The 19,252-nt window shown below is 26.4% G+C and overlaps 4 protein-coding genes across 9 annotated transcripts; 2 read left to right on the forward strand and 2 right to left on the reverse strand.

Moving 5' to 3' along the window:
• The first annotated feature begins 158 nt into the window (after positions 1 to 158).
• Positions 159 to 10,382, forward strand: LOC122860576 (protein pinocchio). Of its 5 annotated transcripts, none has more exons than XM_044164451.1 (6): positions 159 to 769; positions 1,046 to 1,233; positions 9,540 to 9,609; positions 9,687 to 9,818; positions 9,893 to 10,022; positions 10,100 to 10,382. In XM_044164451.1, exons 2-6 carry the CDS (start codon positions 1,068 to 1,070, stop codon positions 10,211 to 10,213), a joined length of 612 nt encoding a protein of 203 aa, XP_044020386.1. In that variant the 5' UTR covers positions 159 to 769; positions 1,046 to 1,067; the 3' UTR covers positions 10,214 to 10,382. The 5 variants fall into 5 exon arrangements, with proteins under 5 accessions (XP_044020386.1, XP_044020385.1, XP_044020389.1 ...); XM_044164450.1 differs by having other exon boundaries at positions 160 to 328; XM_044164454.1 differs by lacking the exons at positions 159 to 769; positions 1,046 to 1,233 and adding an exon at positions 6,919 to 7,130.
• A 181-nt stretch (positions 10,383 to 10,563) lies between these two features.
• On the reverse strand, positions 10,564 to 15,619 carry LOC122860566 (succinate dehydrogenase [ubiquinone] flavoprotein subunit, mitochondrial). Of its 2 annotated transcripts, XM_044164428.1 has the most exons (5): positions 15,407 to 15,584; positions 15,189 to 15,333; positions 14,266 to 14,692; positions 11,556 to 12,970; positions 10,960 to 11,491 (listed from the first exon to the last, which is right to left on the reverse strand). In XM_044164428.1, the coding sequence occupies exons 2-5, from the start codon at positions 15,243 to 15,245 to the stop codon at positions 11,405 to 11,407; spliced, it is 1,986 nt and encodes a 661-aa protein (XP_044020363.1). In that variant the 5' UTR covers positions 15,246 to 15,333; positions 15,407 to 15,584; the 3' UTR covers positions 10,960 to 11,404. The 2 variants fall into 2 exon arrangements, with proteins under 2 accessions (XP_044020362.1, XP_044020363.1); XM_044164427.1 differs by having other exon boundaries at positions 10,564 to 11,491; positions 15,189 to 15,619.
• LOC122860575 (myb-like protein AA) lies at positions 13,115 to 14,203 on the forward strand. Its single transcript, XM_044164448.1, has 2 exons — positions 13,115 to 13,612; positions 13,705 to 14,203. Exons 1-2 carry the CDS (start codon positions 13,238 to 13,240, stop codon positions 14,137 to 14,139), a joined length of 810 nt encoding a protein of 269 aa, XP_044020383.1. The 5' UTR covers positions 13,115 to 13,237; the 3' UTR covers positions 14,140 to 14,203.
• A 556-nt stretch (positions 15,620 to 16,175) lies between the features above and the next one.
• On the reverse strand, positions 16,176 to 19,135 carry LOC122860567 (succinate dehydrogenase [ubiquinone] flavoprotein subunit, mitochondrial-like). Its single transcript, XM_044164429.1, has 10 exons — positions 18,786 to 19,135; positions 18,408 to 18,717; positions 18,061 to 18,347; positions 17,678 to 17,985; positions 17,209 to 17,602; positions 16,931 to 17,125; positions 16,725 to 16,868; positions 16,549 to 16,659; positions 16,313 to 16,472; positions 16,176 to 16,281 (listed from the first exon to the last, which is right to left on the reverse strand). The coding sequence occupies exons 1-9, from the start codon at positions 18,909 to 18,911 to the stop codon at positions 16,386 to 16,388; spliced, it is 1,962 nt and encodes a 653-aa protein (XP_044020364.1). The 5' UTR covers positions 18,912 to 19,135; the 3' UTR covers positions 16,176 to 16,281; positions 16,313 to 16,385.
• Positions 19,136 to 19,252: the final 117 nt, after the last annotated feature.

Raw genomic sequence — 19,252 nt, forward strand, 5'->3', positions numbered from 1 at the left:
TTTAACATAAAAGCAAGAGACGCGCTCTCACACATTTATACATTAATATTATAAATATATATGTACATGCATTCATATTTCATCATGGTGGTAGTAGTAAAATAATTATGTCCATAATATGAAGTTGTTGTATGTAACGTGAACTGTGAAGTTTTACATACGGCCGGAGACAATCGTCACAATCAGTTAACAATTTATCATTATCTCATTATCATCATCAAGATTCAAGTTGGATAATTAATCGTTTGTTGTTTAACAAATACAACACTGTATTTTAGTGTTAAAATCAAAATCAAAATCAACATCAACTGGAATTGGATAATTCATAGTAAATAACATATTATTTTATTTTATTAGTTATTATGTTACTTGAACAAATATATATTTATTCAAAAAAAAACTATTATTATTTGAAATTACTTTAAACATTTTGCATTATATGTATGCATTATAATTGACAATTTATCAACAATATTATTTTAGATTTATTATTATTGGAAAATAAATAAATAGAGAGAGAGAGAGAGAGAGGAGCCAAAGGATCATTGACCATTCGTCTGGTGTGTGTGAGTGTTGTGTGTGATACATATTATAATATTGAATGAAAATAACAACAATTTAAAAGTTGAAATAGTAAACAAATGTTTGGTAGAGTTTAAAAAAGTTATTTTATATTTTTGTATTTTAATTTGACTACTGAATGTACGGACATTAATTGATTGAGGATATTGAGGATATTGAGGATATTGAGATAGACCAGTTATTCAAGGTGAAAATGCCGTTTTTTTTTCTTGTTTTTTTTTGTTTTTTGCAATGGTTTTATGACCATTTTGGGTAAAAGGGGAAGAAGAAAATAAATATTTCATTTGGTTTTCAAAGGTCAATATCCTTTCTTCGAAACAATACCATTTTTGTGTTAATTGTTAATTTTTAATTTTATTATTATTATCTGAGTCTTATTCTTGACCTACATATATTGTTTGTTGGTTGATTTTTTTACAATGTGTAAAAATATAATATTAATTTATTTTTAATTGAATTACAGATTTTAAATATTTAAAAATAAAATGGAAAGAACACTGACTGAATTTGAAGAGAGTCTATCGTTTGATGTTGATGATCCTGACTTTGCTTCAACTGCAAGCTGTTTTAAAAAATCATCAAAAAAACTTCATCATTCTAGAACTTTGGATGTTTACTGCATAGCTGATTTAACAGACGTCACCACAGAATGTGAGTTTTTTTTATAAAATATTTTCTTTTGACCTCTTGTTGTGTTAGTTATATCATCAATGAATTATATATTTTGCTAATTTTAATTTATAATCATGTAGGTTTTTTTATTAGTAACAATACAATGAACTCTTGAAATTGTATTTCTACTTTAAACTGTATAGCTATATTTATCTTATTCCACAAAGCTGCTTGTTAATGAAATCAAAAGGTGTTATTTATGTTTTTTCATTTGAAAAATATTCGAAACCTTGCTGTATAAGGATAAGTACATATTATAAAATATAAATTAAAGTCGTTTTGACTTTTCGCATGCAACATCATCATTGAATGACGTCAATGACTATCAGCAAAAAATTTAGTAATTTCCCACAACTTGTCAAAATATGTATATCATACACGAAAATATTATCATTGGCTGTTTTATTAATTATTTAATATTTATATTGACCTCGATAAGAGGGCATTATTGACACCTGAACAATTTCGATTTGTTCTGATTAGTCTGACGTCTTTGGTCAATATAATGAGCTTTATTTTATTTTTATTTTTTTTTTTAAATATTATTCATTATTTTAATTCGTCTGCTGCTGGTGGGGTCCCAGCTGGATTTACACAGACAGTCAAATACATAAATTAACAAACTACATATATCAAAATTCAAAATTATTTTATCTTTAATTAATATTATAATCCTGGGTGTTTTTTTTTTTTACATATATACATGTATATATAACAAGAAAAAATTAGTGATTGAATTTCATCAAAATGATAAATTATCAATTTCAATTTCATAAGCATGGTTTTTTTAATTGTTTATTGACCAAATGACCACCCTGTTGATAAATAAAAAAATTCAAAGAATAAAAAGGTCATAAAATAAAATATAATTTCATTGTGTTTGCAATCAATGCATTGGTTGGTTTATGTTAATTTGATATATATTTCATAAAAGGCACACACGTTCAACAACTTTGAAATTAAAACCATTTTATAAATAATAATAAATTTATGACGTCTGTATATACAATGCAACCAACAGACACAATCCAATTGGATCCAATTCGTATATCGTTTTACCTTCCTTTGAAATTTATTTTTATTAATAATTTTTATAATGTCTAGACTTATAGAATTGCATTTTTACGTGCAACGAGTGTTGTTGTTGTTATTCAGTTGATCTCTTTTATTATATTTCATATTATATATTATATCTTTGGATTAATTTTTTTTTTTTTTTCATCAAGGAGTAGTTGATCCATATCATGATACATAATATACTTTTTTTTTTCTTTTGTTTTTACTTTGAAAAGAAGCGTCAGTCTTTTATTGCTTTTTTTTTTTAAATGTAAATAATTAATTGATTAAAATTTTGGTATATATTATCGTAGTTTAAATAACATGGTCTTAATATCTTTACCGGTTTTTAAATGACGTATGTATAATGTAAATTATTTTATAATAATTTAATTATTTGTTTACAAATAGTATTATTATTTTTATAAAAACAATTACAATTTCATCAAAGATGTAATATTTAATAAAATCTTGAAAACATCGGAGGCTCGACTTTTTATTAAATATAATCATCAACAATAATAATGTTATTCTATTTTAATACAAAAAAAAATAATACAGTGCGTCATTAATCTGTTGATAATAATTAGATTTAAAGAAATTAAAAATTCCATAAAATATATGTTTTTAATAATACATAAGAAAAAAATTAAAATTAATATTATTATAAGTATAGGTATACCTATGCATATTTTTTTTTCATTGAGTATAAAATATAATAAAACTTTGTTCCAAAGATTATATATATGAGTGAGTCGCAGTCAATGATTTTTTAATATTCATCAAATATATACATATAATGAAATAATTAGTGTGAGACTAATATTGATAATATTAATGATTACAAACCATGAAACAATCACGTGAATGGAAAATTAAAAAATAAAAAATAATAATGCCAGCTGTAGAATATACATACCTATATGTTTAAATTATTATAGTCATATTAATATTGGTCATTTGATTTATATTTTTTAAATATATTGTTGATGAAAAACTAACGCGTGACACAAATGATACAAGCTGACTCGACAGCTTTTAATATCATCATCATCATCATCATCATCATCATCATCATACGAGTGGAGAAAGTTTAAACACTGTGATGTAATACTTGTTATTTTTATTTTGAAAAAAAAAAAAAAAAAGTTCTAGACCGACGAGCTGGCACCCTCATTTTTACAAGGAAATTATTATACATTTATATTATCATAAGGAAATTTCCCAGTGAACCTCGCTCGATCTTGACTTATCAGTTATCACAATTATACCATGTCAAAGTTGATTTGACTTTTTCCCATATACTCTAAATAAATATTATCAGTGGGTTTTTTTCTCTAAATTTAATGAATTGTAAATTTATATTTAAAGAAATCATATTAATTAATTAAATTGTTTTGTGTTGTTATTATTATTTTGCAAACTTGAAACTCGTGATTAATAATTTGGCCTTGTTTAATACACGCACAATATCAGGAAGCTTAATTCTCAATGCGCTTGACTTTCTTATCATCATTATTATTATTATTATTATTATTATTAAGTGATTTACTTAAATGTATATTAACATTTATTGAGAGAATGATGATGATGACCCTGATATTCGCATAACAGCCACCAACCAATCGAAGGATTATCATGACAACAACTAAAAGACATTTTATTTTTAACAAAATAATATTCAAGGTAAAAACACCTGGTATTTATTTATTTATTTATTTATTTTTATATTTGACCTACTAGCAACACGCGCGCAACTGACCATAGCAACAAAAACAACCTATTACAATGTATTTCTGTTGAAAATTTCGGATATTTTTTTTTTTTTTTTAAATGATTATTTTTAGCAGCATTATTTATTCTCTGCTCCTTCTCCACTATTCAACCATAAGTCATAAGTGTTCACAAAATATAAACCTTGATGTGTGTTTGATCATGTGAAAATAAATAATTTTTAAAATGATTGCCTTTGACAAAATATTGGCTTGTTTAATTTTTTAAAAAAAATGATAATTCCATATTTGACTGATTGTTGTAAGTTTATTTTATGAAAATTTTGTAATAATTTTTTTTCCGTATTCACTTAATTTTATAATGCATACAATAAATATATATATATTTTTTTATATAATTATAATATTTTTATGGTATACAACACACACACACACACACACACATAAATATTTTTCCTAGATTAGGTTTTGATAAGAATTTTTATTTATTTTTTCAGTATTATTTGAGGTCAAAATAAATTTACGGGAAATTTGAAAAAAATTATCATCTGATAACAAAATAGAAAAATATATTTTATAATTATTTTGAATAATAATAATAATAATAATACGACGACGACGAGGTTAACTAATCAGTTAATTTAATCAGTAAAATATTAAGACAAAAAACGTGATTTCTATCTGATGAATTATTCCCTGACATTGCACTCTTGACAATCATCATCATCATCAACATCAACACCAGGCAAATAATAAATAATAAAATCAAGTCAATGACGCGTAATGATTGTTGCTAAAGACAAAATTAAAAAAAAAAAAAAAAAAAAATATTACAAAGTCCACCTTTGAATATTACATTTATATGCGTGTGTAGTTGATGACATTGTAATCTTTGGTTTTTTTTTTTTTTTTAAATATTTGTTAATAACACGGCACATTTTAGGCACACCAACTAATTAACTTGTTGATATATATTTTATAAATCAATCAAAAGACATATAAACAATAATAATAATAATAAAAAAAAAAAAAGCACAGGTTGAATTATTATTATTATTATTATTATTATTATTATTATTATTCTGCGTGTATATGATACTTGTGAGTAATAATAAATAGTACAATAAAATTGTATATAGTAGACCTCGATTTAATCGAAGGACCAGCAATCAGATTGTTGTAAACGTTTTAACAATATTTATGATGCTGACTTTTTCGAGGTTTCTTCATCATCATCATCATCATCATCATCATCATCCAGACATTCTTGAAACTTCCTGTTAAATCAGGAAAATAAAAATCATTACTATACATATATCTAGGAATTAAGAATAATTATAAAATTAAAAAAAACCAATATATGTATATATGCTGTTTCAAAGAAAAGAGCTTTAAATGATTTCGAGTACATGCATTCCATTCTCACTGCGATAACATGAAAAATAAATATACTGCATATATATAAAAAATAATATTTTAAAAATCATACTGCCCCAAGTATCATCTCGTCATCTTGTTCTTCTTCTTTTTATATTTAAAAGACATGTATAGTCGTAGTTTGAGGCAATTATTTATTTTTGCCAGGAATCCTGCGCAATATAATATCCTTTGTTCTTTGCAAGTTTTTCCAAGGACATATAATAATACATGCGTATATTGTATATATATTATATATACGAGAGACATATAGCTCTGTAGGGTATGTGTATACGTATGTTGAATTTATTTCTATTTTGGCAATTTTAAAACGAAAAAAAAAATAAAAAAAACAAGAGAGCTTTTTTCATTTTTCCGAGTTCATTCACACCCGCGTGACTCTGACTCTTAAAACTCTAAATGCATTTAAACGCAATTCGATTTCACATGCTCTTCTTGTTCCTCTTTGTTATTTTTAATTTTTTTACTTTTCATTGAGACTGGTCAAATCAATTAAGTTACATTTTGCAGTCAGTTACAACCAGTTTTTCCTTTGATATTCATTGGCCATTCAATCATTGCCCTTGCTGCTGCTGCAACCACTGGAATTATTTTTTTCATTTTTTAAATTTTACTCTCAGTACAGTATTTTTTTAAATAAAAAAATAAAAAATATTACATGGATATAATTTTTATATCTCATCCTAGACATGTTATAATAAAATTATAAATCTGACAAAATATTAACTGGTTCCTCATCACGTGAACAACTTGAACTTATCTCATATATTTTATTACACATGTGTGTGTGTGTGTGTGTTGTCATTATCAAGCACTCGCCTAACATGCTATGTCATTTTGACAAAAAAAAAAAAAAAAATCATAATGTTAAAAGTATTTAGAACAAAATAATAATAAATAATAAAACTGGCACGTGTAGCTCGTGACTATAAATTTAAATTATGGCATTTATGAGATTGACGTAAATCATATCACTATATGAACAATTGCAACAATGTTACGAGTTTTTTTTTTATCATCTGTAACTATATGCACCTATATATTATATAGTTGAATAGTCTATCGAGTAGAAAAAAAAAAAAAAAAAAAAACAGTAGTTTTATGCATAAAAATAGTAAATTACGACAACTGTTTGACTTCTGAAAAAAAAAAAAAGACAATTGCACTTTTTTGCAGTATGTTGAAATAATGGTCAAAGGCATCAGTGGCTGGTTGGCTGGCGCCTTGATTTAAAACTGCTTAACGGTCTAGTCAACGTTATCCAGAAGTAAAGAACAAAGATAGACAAATATCATCATCATCAGATGAACAAAGAACAAACAAAATATATCAATGTCTGTGTGTTGTGTGTTGGACGAGACGTCATTTCCCCGCCACATCAAACAAACTCCGCCTTCATCTGCGCATTTATAAAAGGCATCCTCAAACGTTTTACACTTTCAGTGTGCAAGTAGACATTGCCAGTTGACATTGTTTAATAATAATTAAATAAATAATAATACTTTCAATCTTGTTTTCAATAATTTTGAATCAAGAGGAGAATTTTTAAATATATATACATATTATACATTTTAAAAAAGTTTCAAGTATTAATTTTCACATTTAATCTACTGCACTTGGATTTAAATATATATATATATATATATATATGTAAGTTTTAATATGATATTATTTTACAATGTTAATTGAAATATATTTATTAATGTCACTGTAAAATGGTGGTGGTGATGATGAAAATCATACGACATCATAATATATATTATATATATTATGCGATGACTGGATTATTGTGGAAATAGTTAAAAATGAGTGAGATGGAATGATTGTGCCAGCGTGGGAATCAATACTCAGCTAGTCTGATTTTTTTTCAAAGAATTGAATTTAGATTTCAGTATTACATATGTATATGGTGGCTTGCAGTTAAACAAGTTCGGGTTGGTTCGGGTTCCAAATTATTTTTAATATTCAATTTTTTTTATTAGCTAAGGAGAAAAAAAAAAAAAAAACCGTGAGTGATTCAAGTGACCTCGTACTTTACACGCTCCACTAATGTCATAATAATAATAATAATAATAATAATATTTATATAGAAAATTGTTGTTTACATGATGATGGGTTTTTATGAAAATTTATATTTAATTATTATTTGCTGCAATTTATAATACCTTGAGAGAAAATAATATAATAATAATTATGAGAGAGCGTTTAAATTATTATCAAGAATTTTTTCAAGGAGGTCACGAGGTATCATTCAGCTCTCACTATAATGTACCGTTGATTTCGTGTAATATTTCAATAAATTGATAAATATTTAATTTCATTTTACCAAATATATATTATGACATTAAATTGTCATAAAACATTTTTTAAATATATGTAGCTGACAGGCGCTGTACATATATTTAACTATGCAGTCTTTAATGCATCCTATCCACAAAACTGGTCGATTCATGATTCATTCATTCATTCGAGTACCATATACAAACAAATAAAATAAAAAATAGGGTTGTTGACCTCATTTTGATGCTCTAAATGCATTTGGTCCTTTTTTTTTTAATTTTCTTCTAATACAATCTTATCTTTTGATCTCAAAGTGTCGCCAACAATTATTTATGCAAATGTCTAGTTGCAACTAGTTCATTACAGTCGACTGGTACCATTTTACTTGATAATTTTATTTTTATTTTATTTGAAATAGTTGCAGTTTTATATTTATTTTTAGTAGATTGAGAAGTGAATTACGATTGACTGGAGAAAAATAGATTTTAAAAAAATCAGACATGTGTGATGATAAAAAATAAATAATTTTGGTTATTTGCCAAAGTTTGTGATGAATATAGAGTGTCGTCGAGACGACAAAGTTAAAAATTAACATTTGGCTAATTTTGTATTCTCATTTACCTCGTGATATACATAATAATTATTGCATTTTTTTTTTCTTTTTTAAATTCATTGGCATTTGCACTTTGACTATAATATATTTGAAAAAAAAAAACAAATACAAGCTATCTATTGAAAATGTGACGACATTTTAGGTCATTATAAAAAAAAAAACCAACTGACGTAATAATGGTTCATAGGTGTATTGGTATTGGTGCTGGTGCTGGTAATACACATTTATTAATATCGTCGTCATGATTTTATTTGTCCTTGTTACCGTCACTATTTATTATTGATTAAAAAGAATAAGGTTTTTTTTTTTTCAACAATTTTTTAACAGTTGACATTGAACTTAGACATTTATGCATTATCAGCATTTTGCTCTCGGCAATATGCTGATGAAATTTTTATATACTTATTTATATAAAATTAATTTTATTTATATAATTGATCAAAATTTTGTGCGTGTCAAGTCATTGCCATTGATGTCACTTTTCAAATGATCATTACTTGAAATAAATAAAACCATAGCTTTAAATATTTATTTATTTATTTATTTAATAGAAAACGATGAGTTTCGCTTGGCCTTTCAATTTAGCCTTGAAATACAAGTAGTACTTTCGTTTTTCCCCGAAAGAAAGCAAACTCTCATTGCTCCATTTTCATCAGGGACAAAAAATTGTTTTAAAATACTTTTATATATTATATATGTATGTATGTATATTTCATTTATGTTATTACATAATACTCAATCAAAAAGTTGCAATTATCGAGGAGGAAAAAAAAAAAAAAAAAACATGAGTGTTATACAATAAAGGGCAATTTTCTACTACTACGTTGTTTAAAAAAAAATAAATTGTGAGGGAAACAAAATGTCCTTGCAAATATTTCCCTTTTTAAATGCTGGTATAGTCGTAATAATAATGATGATGATGATGATGACATGTCAAGGTTAAAGCAAATTCTATATAAATATTCAAGTTTAACATTTTTAAAAACGGGAAGAACCCTGGCAAATTTATTTATTTATTATTATTATTATTATTTGAAAGTAATGCCAATGGCAATGACTAATTAATATATGTAAAGGCACATGAAAGTTATAATAATGAATAATTCATTAAAACTTGAAAAAGTTGTTGTTTTTGTTGTTATATATTTATTTTCTCTTTGTTTTAGTTTCAAAACAATTGAACAATATGTCGGCAACATCAGTACAAACCGCAACAGAAACTCTCTCTCGACATGGGTATGTATTCAATTTAAAAGAAAAAAAAATATATTATTAAATCAAATAGATTATTTATTTATTAAAATATTTTCTAGGAGCAATATATCACTTTCATGCCACAGTCTGTGTGGAAGTGTTGATGATAGCCATCAAGATTCACATCCACAATATCAAGACACAATTTTAACAATCGAAGAACTTCGTGCTCAACTTAATTCTTGTTTTACGTAAGTTTATATTATTAATTGCTTAATAAATAAATTGATAAAATAATGACATGTCATCAAATTATATATTATAGATGTGGAGTATCTTGGAATCAAGAACATGTCTCACTTGATTGTAGTGAATGTGGTGGTTATTCACTTCAGAGACCTTGTCCATTGTGTGATGGACGATGTCATACCTCTTGGAAACGAGATCTTACTATGGTAAATACTTTATTTATAATACACATATATATATAATTAATATATTTTTATAAATATAATTTTCATTGACATTACAGTCACATGCTAGTGGCAAAGCAAGGTGGACAGGTGAATGTGGCTTGAGTTGTGGTCCATCACTCGAGGACAGTTTGGTGCCTGCATTGGAAAAATTACGAGCATCATTTTTTTGAGTCTGATCAATAATAAATAAATTATTGAATTATTGAATTATTATTATTTCAACAATAGTTCAATTAACATTTATACTTATATGTATTTGTAAATTATGTTTATAAAAATCACACTTCATTTTAATTCTAATTCATTGTCTCGCCGATTATTATTTTTATTATTTATATAATTTTCTTTTTTTTCTCATCAATTTTTCTGTATGTATATGTGTGTTTCATTTATACTTAATTGTCGTGTAAAAGAAAAACAAATTATATAAACCATGTCATATAAAATCATCATCCACACATTTTTTAATTGAAAAAATAAATAAATAAATAAATAAATAAATAAAATATTAGTAAGATTATTTATTATTTTGTCTATTAATAGCAGATGCTTCACCCAAGTTTTATTGTCATATCAAATCAAACCAGATAAAATGAAATAAAATAATCATAGTACATATATATTTAACTCATTGTTATATATAATAAAAATTTACGGAAAACTTTGGAAATAATTGGCCGAATATAACGTACAGGAAGTAAACTTGCATGGAAATTTATTCATGACATCGACAATGGCGAAAGAAAGAAATATACTATCAAATGCCAAGAAGATCGATAACACGTGTCTTTATTGCATAAGGATAATGTACTAATATAACTAGTAACTAGCACTAATTAAATGGCAGCCATTGTATATATATTATATATATGTACATTGCAAAGTGAAGCTGTTTTATGTTGTTAAATAAAATCAATAAAATCACATAACAAGTCGAGAAAATTAAAATGACGTTTTTTATTCAAACAATTTTAATAATCATTATCAAATATTTTATTTATTATCAAAGTATTATATGAAGTTTTAATAAAACGTTGATGTTCAAATTAAGTACAAATTAAATTTAATACCTGCAAAATGAAATCATCTAGAAAAAATTTTAAAAAACAAAAATATGTATACTGATATACTGATACAGCACCATAATATTTTCATACAATTATTTAAGTGAAAAGAAATAACTTTGGTGGCTTTTGTTATATTTAAGCTGAATTATTAAATTTTGTCGTAATAATTTGTATATAACAAACGACAATGATTATTTGATAATCATACACAAATTTTATTTAATTAATTAAAAACAATTCGTGCCAACTAATAAATAATAATAATAATAATAATAATAATAACAATTAAAATATTTAATATGAGCGAATTGCTGGAGGTACAGTTGCACACTCTTGTGAATCAAGTGTTTCATCAATAACAGGTCTATAATCAATTGATACCTACAAACAAAAATAAATAAATAATATAATATAATTTATAATAATAGTAATTAATAATAATTACCTGTCCAGTTTTTATGTCAAGTGTGGTTAATGTGTGCTTTCTCCAATGTTTATCAAAAGGTACTGGTTGTTGTCCTTCAAGTGGCTTACTGTAATCATACTCATCAATTCTATCTTTAAAATCTTCTCTAGCATGAGCACCACGACTTTCTTTTCTATTTTCAGCAGCATAAATTGTTTGTACAGCATTGACCATTAAATTTTGTAATTCCAATGTTTCAACTAAATCAGAATTCCATATCATTGATCTATCAACAATTTTTATTTCATCCATTTTTTTGTAAATATCTGTCATTTTTTTGCAGCCTTCTTGTAATGTTTCAGCCATTCTAAATACAGCAGCATGTTGTTGCATTGTTTTTTGCATATTTAATCTTAGCTCAGCAGTGAGTATTGTACCATTTGAATTTCTAATATTATCTAAATTAGCAATAGATTCTTCACCAGCATTACTACTTAATTTACCAATTTTTTCACCAGGTTTATTTTCATGTGCAATTGTTTTAGCACAAGCACGTCCAAAAACAACAAGATCCAATAATGAATTTGCACCAAGACGATTAGCACCATGTACTGATGCACTTGCTGCTTCACCACATGCATATAAACCACCAACAACACTTTCTTTACCATCATTTGTTTTAGTTAAAACTTGTCCTTTATAATTTGTTGGTACACCACCCATATTATAATGTACTGTTGGTAATACTGGAATTGGTTCTCTAGTAACATCAACACCAGCAAATATCATTGCTGTTTCTGATATACCAGGTAATCTTGCAGCCAATTGTTCTGGTGGTAAATGATGTAATTGAAGATAAATATGATCTTTTTCTGGTCCAACACCACGTCCTTCACGTATTTCAATAGTCATTGATCTTGATACAACATCACGTGATGCAAGATCTTTAGCAACTGGTGCATAACGTTCCATAAAACGTTCACCTTCACTATTAACAAGATATCCACCTTCACCTCTACTACCCTCTGTTATAAGACATCCAGCTCCATAAATACCAGTTGGATGAAATTGTATAAATTCAAGATCTTGATTTGGTAAACCAGCACGTGTTACCATTGCTGTACCATCACCAGTACATGTATGAGCTGATGTACATGAAAAATATGCACGACCATAACCACCAGTTGCTAATACAGTATTTTTCGAATGAAAACGATGAATAGTACCATCTTCAAGACACAATGCAATTACACCACGACACTCACCGTCTTCCATAAGAAGATCAAGAGCAAAATATTCAACAAAATAATTACAATCATAACTGAGTGATTGACCGTAGAGTGTATGAAGAAGTGAATGACCAGTTCTATCAGCAACACAACAACAACGATGAGCTTGTCCACCTTTGCCAAATTTTAAAGATTGTCCACCAAAAGCTCGCTGATAAATTTTACCTTAAAAAACAAAAAAATAAAACATAATTATTATCATTATAGTTGTACATAACATTTTTTTGTTTAAATAATAATAATAATAATAATAATAATACCAAAATAATATCAAGTGTCTTTTTTTTTTTTTTTTCAACTACTATATTCAGTCATATTAATATCTATCTATTTATTATTTTGTGTGTGAGTGTGTGATAAAAAAATATGAAAGTTTCTTGTTTTATTTTTTAGATAAAAAAATCTTTTTGTTTTAATTTAAAGATTTTCATTATGGATGATTGCAAGCCATCTTGCCAAGTTGCAGAAAATGTTGATAATAATGACAATGATCATAATAATAATAATAATAATAATAATAATAATAATAATGGTAGTGAGGCAAATGAAGAAAATAATCAAGATCAAATCAATGAAGATGATGGACGTCGAGTGGATGACCATGTCAATGATCCACAACCTAGTACTAGCACACAAGAAAATGATATTCAATTAAATAATTTACAGCCAAATGATGATACAGATGAACCTCAACAACAACAACAACAACAACATGATAATAATTCTTCAAGGCTAGTTGTAACTTCAAATCCAGACTCTTGGAAGACATCAAATGCATTTTTTAATTATGTTGCTGATTTCAAAGCGGTTTGTAATATTATTTTATTTTATTTTATTTTATTTTATATTATATAAATAAATAAAATTATTATTATTTTTTCTTTTAATTAATTTTCAAGAGTTATCAAAATGATAGTAAAAATTTAAAACACGTTGAGATTATTCAACTTGCTAGTAAACGTTGGAGAAATATGTCTGATGATGAAAAACATCCATATATTGTTGGTGCAAATATTTTTAAAAAACAAACTATTTTGAAACCTCAAAGTGCAAAAATTAAAGATGATGATGATGTTGTTAATAATAAACGTAAACGTAAACGTCAATCAACATCAAAATCACGAGTAACAAAAAAAAAACAACCAATAAGAAAAGCTAAAACTGTCAAAGCAATATCTGATGATTCAGATGAAAGTGATCAACAAGCAACAAGTGACTCTGATGATTCTGATAACGATAATAACGATGATGATGATGATGATGACGATGATGATGATTCAAGAAAAACTACAGATATGGACAGTGATAATGATTCAATAAATAGCGATATGTAACATTCGTCATTGTATCTTTGAATTTAAAATTAAAATTAAAATTAAATAAATAAATACATTTTTATGCTTTGTGTTGTGTATTTTTTTAAATAAAAATATACTTAATTAAAAAAAAAAAAAACTTACCATCAGTTGTTCTGCTAAATGGCATACCACAATTTTCAAGTTCAATAACAGCTTTTGGTGCTTCACGAGTCATGTAATGAATAGCATCTTGATCACCAAGCCAATCAGATCCTTTGACAGTGTCATACATGTGCCATTGCCAATTGTCATCTTCCATATTTCCTAATGCAGCATTAATGCCACCTTGTGCAGCAACAGTATGAGATCTTGTTGGAAATAATTTTGTAATAACAGCTGTTTTAAATCCTTCAGCGACAAGACCATATGCTGCACGTAAACCAGCTCCACCAGCACCAACAACAACTGCATCATATGTATGATCAATAATTGGATATTGTTTTGATATTCCATCAGATACTTTTGCTAATCTTCCATCAGCATTGTGTAATTTTCTTGTTGCTTCAAATATTGGTAAACTCAATTTATTCTGTAAAAAAAATAATAATAATAATATTATCATAAAATTAATTTGTTTGCACAAAAAGTTGCAATAATAAAAAATAATTTTCTCCTCAAAGGTGGATGCCAAAAACACATTATAGTACATATGTAGTGAATAGTGATTATGTAATACAGAACATGACAACATGCCATTCAGATACCTAATTTTTTTTAAATTTCATAGCATTATTATTTATTATATCTAAAAAATTAATTTAATAATTAATCATTAATATTTTTTATAGACATTTGATTATTATTACATATGCCCTATATTATTATATAGGTATATTATGAATAAAAAAAAACATTGGCAATTTTTTAAAAATGTGTTCCATTTTTAAACAAAAAAAAAAAAAAAAATTTAATACTATATCATCATTATGTAACACATATTAAATAAATAAATAAAAAAATCAAGATTAATTTCATGATTAATGTTATGTAATTGATTAATTGATTTAAACAACAATAAATTTTACCAAAGTTTGAGTTGGTTGCTTGGCAAGAAAACTCGATAGCTTAAGTATTCCACTCATTCTGGTGCCTTATTGTCTGGAGCACTTGGATCCAGACCACGTCCCAAAGCGATACTTTATTTCAATAAATATTTTTTAATATAGGTACCTACAATAAACAGAAATTAAGTTGTCTTTTTATTCACTCGCGCACTTCTCGCACGGCAAAGCGGTGAAAAGACCTTCTATCCAAGTATCTATGAATCTATGCAAATCTATGCAAATCTATGTACAATGATATCCTAGCTTAATTTCTGTTAATTTCTTTATTTCAACAAACTGATCCACCAACACCACCAGCAGCACAAGAAAGCAAGCACAAGTGAACACACACACACTAAGCCCGATCGAACTGCTCCTGTGTGTGTGTGAGAGAGTCCTCATTAGTCATTCATCACCGTTGATTGGCTATCACAAAAAAAAAAAAAAACACACACACACACACACAAAACCATTGTAGCCAACATTAAAAAAAATAGGAACCGGTATGAATATTTATTTATTTATAAATAATAAATTAAATGTTTATTTTTTAATTAATCTCTTATTTAAGAAAAAATCAACAATTTAAAACTTGTTGATTAAAAAAAAATATTTTTAGGTAAATACATTATTTTGTTGATATTATTATTATTATTATTATTTCTCACGTGGACAAGTAAATTTATGACAAAAAAATATACACAAATCTCAACAACAACAACAATAACAATAATAACAATAATAACTGTCAATAGTTTAATTATTTACTTTTTATTATTATCATACATAATTAATTAAATAAAATAAAAGCAGGAATGCTGGTGATGTCTAGAGGAAAAAAATAGTGCTGAGTAGTTGAATAGTTGATTGACGTCAAATACAATGACAATGGTATCATCAATAAATTAACATTGACCGAGTCTTATCTTTCAACATATGTACAATTACACGATATGTTGTTACTTGTTGTTGATGATGCTGGACAGATTATTCAACACTTGATTAACATCAATCAACACTTGTCAAAATATTTATCAGTATGTTGATTGATTTGATTTGGATTTAATTCAATTGAATTGAATTAAATAAGTAAATAAATGTAAAGATGGATCAAGGGTCAGTGTTTGATAAATCATAATATATAATTTATGCTAATTGACTCTTTGACTTGGTAGTTAATTAGTAGGCACGAATTGCTGGGGGCACATGCTTTGCTTCTGATTCGTTGAGGGTCGTATCAATAACTGGCCGATAGGATATGCATATCTGTATATATATATATATGGTAATAATAATAAAATAAAAATTAAAATACAATAGATAAAAATATTTATGTTATTACTGAGCCATTTTCCAGTGCCCAAGTCAATGTGTGTTTTCTCCAGTGTTCATTGAGTGACTTTTTTTCTTGATTTTTCAGTGGTTTTTTATAATCAAATTCATCAATACGTTCCTAAAATTAATAATAAAATTGATTATTTTAAAAAAATTTTTTCTTTTTAAAAAAGGTATATTTACTGGAAAATCATCTCGAGCATGGGCACCACGAGATTCTTTACGATTTTCAGCAGCATAAACTGTGTGCATATTATGAAGCATCATATTTTGAAGTTCCAAGGCTTCAACCAATTCAGTATTCCAAATCAAGGAATTATCACGTACCTATAAATCATCATCATTAACATCAACAAGTAAGTCATTTTAAATAATAAATTCAATTATACTTTTATTTCAGGTAATTGACAAGTGTATAGTCTAGTCATCTCTCTACAGCCTCGTTGTAAAATAGCACATGTTCTAAAAACTCCACAAAATTTTTGCATTGTTCTTTGCATATTTTCTTTTAAATCAGCAACTGTCGTAGATCCTCTTGCATAACGAGTTGCATCAAAACGTTGAATTGAATCTTGTCCTAAATCCTGATTTAAAAAAAAAAAAATAAAATACAACAAAATATGTTGAGATAAATTTTAAAAATATATAAAATATATAAAATATATACTGGAGAAATATCAGCATGTCGTTCATTATGTTTTAACATTGATCCAATATTTTCAGCAATTGCTCGACCAAAAACAACAATTTCCAAAAGACTATTTGCACCAAGACGATTTGCTCCATGAACTGATGAACATGCAGCCTCACCAGCTGCCCATAAACCTTCAACAATAATGTCATTTTCATTTTTTCGTGTTAAAACTTGACCACGCCAATTTGTTGGTATTCCACCCATGTTATAATGAACTGTTGGTATTATTGGTATAGCTTCTTTTTCACAATTAACACCAGCAAATACCCATGCTAAATGTGAAATACCTGGTAATTTTGATCTTATTGTTGATGCTGGTAAGTGATTAAGTTGAAGATACATGTGATCTTTTTTTTCTCCAACACCTCTATTGAAAAAAAAAAAAAAAAAAAAATTATTATTATTATAAATTATATTTTTGTTTCTCTATTTCTCTTATTACCTTCCTTCTAATATTTCAAGTGTTATTGCTCGAGAAACAACATCTCTTGATGCAAGATCTTTAGCATTTGGTGCATATTTATCCATAAAAAATTCACCTTTTGAATTAATAAGTCGACCACCTTCACCTCTACTACCTTCAGTTATTAAAACTCCACTTCCATAAATTCCAGTTGGATGAAATTGTATAAATTCCATGTCTTGTAATGGTAAACCAGCTCTTGAAATAATTCCAGCACCATCACCAGTACATGAATGAGCACCAGTACAAGAAAAAAAACATCTACCTGCACCACCAGTTGCTATTATCTAAATAAATAAATAAATAAATAAATAATATTTTATTTATATTTAATTTAAAAAATAATATTATAATTACTAAACTGTATGATGTGCTCGAAAACGATGCATTAATCCAGTTTCAAGTTCCCAAGCTAGTATACCACGACATTGACTTCCTTGCATCAATAAATCAAGACCAAAATATTCAACAAAATAACTGACATTATAACGAAGACTTTGACCATAAAGTGTATGAAGCAAAGCATGTCCAGTTCTATCAGATACAGCACAAGTTCTGTGAGCCTGTCCTCCTTTACCAAATTGCAATGATTGACCACCAAATGCTCTTTGATATATTTTTCCATCATCTGTTCTACTAAATGGACAACCTAATAATAAATTAATAATTAAATAATTAAATAAATTAAATAATTAAATAATTAATATACCATAATTTTCCAATTCATAAACAGCTTTTGGAGCTTCTCTGGTTAAATAATGTATGGCATCCTGATCACCAAGCCAATCAGAACCTTTAACAGTGTCATACATGTGATATAGCCAATTATCTGGTTCTGAATTACCAATTGCAGCATTAATACCACCCTGAGCAGCAACAGTGTGTGATCTTGTTGGAAATAATTTTGTGACAACAGCAACTCTGTAACCTTTGCTACCAAGACCAAATGCTGCTCTTAATCCAGCACCACCAGCTCCCAATATAACTGCATCATAGCAATGATCAACTATTGGATAGGTCTGTCAAATTTATTATGTTATAGGTATATTTACTTATTTTTTTTTTTTTAATTAATAATTATACTCACAGTTGTTTTATCATCACCAACAACACCACCACCACAACTTGACTTGTCATATGGTTTAACATTTATATGTAATTTTTTACTTTGTATTATTAACAAATTGCGTAAACTCAATCTCATTAAAAACATTGTAAATAAATAATATCCTTTTCGTATTTATTGAAAAAATATTTTACAAAAAAAAAAAAAAAAGAAAAACTAAATGACAAATGAAACTCATATATGTAGCTACTGCATTTGTTTAATTTTTTTTTATTTTTTCAATTGTTAAAAAAAGTCACACTTGTATAATATGAAATTATCTGGTCAATTATTAAGTATACATAATAATAGTGTAAGTATATAACAACTTATCAAGAATATTAAAAAAAAAAAAAAAAAAAGAATCCATTTTTATATTATTTTATTTTTTCACTTAAAAACACTCACTACTTATGTATTATTCTCATTGATTTGATTATTTTTACATA

Source organism: Aphidius gifuensis, linkage group LG1, assembly GCF_014905175.1.
Source record: "Aphidius gifuensis isolate YNYX2018 linkage group LG1, ASM1490517v1, whole genome shotgun sequence".
Lineage (NCBI taxonomy): Eukaryota > Metazoa > Arthropoda > Insecta > Hymenoptera > Braconidae > Aphidius > Aphidius gifuensis.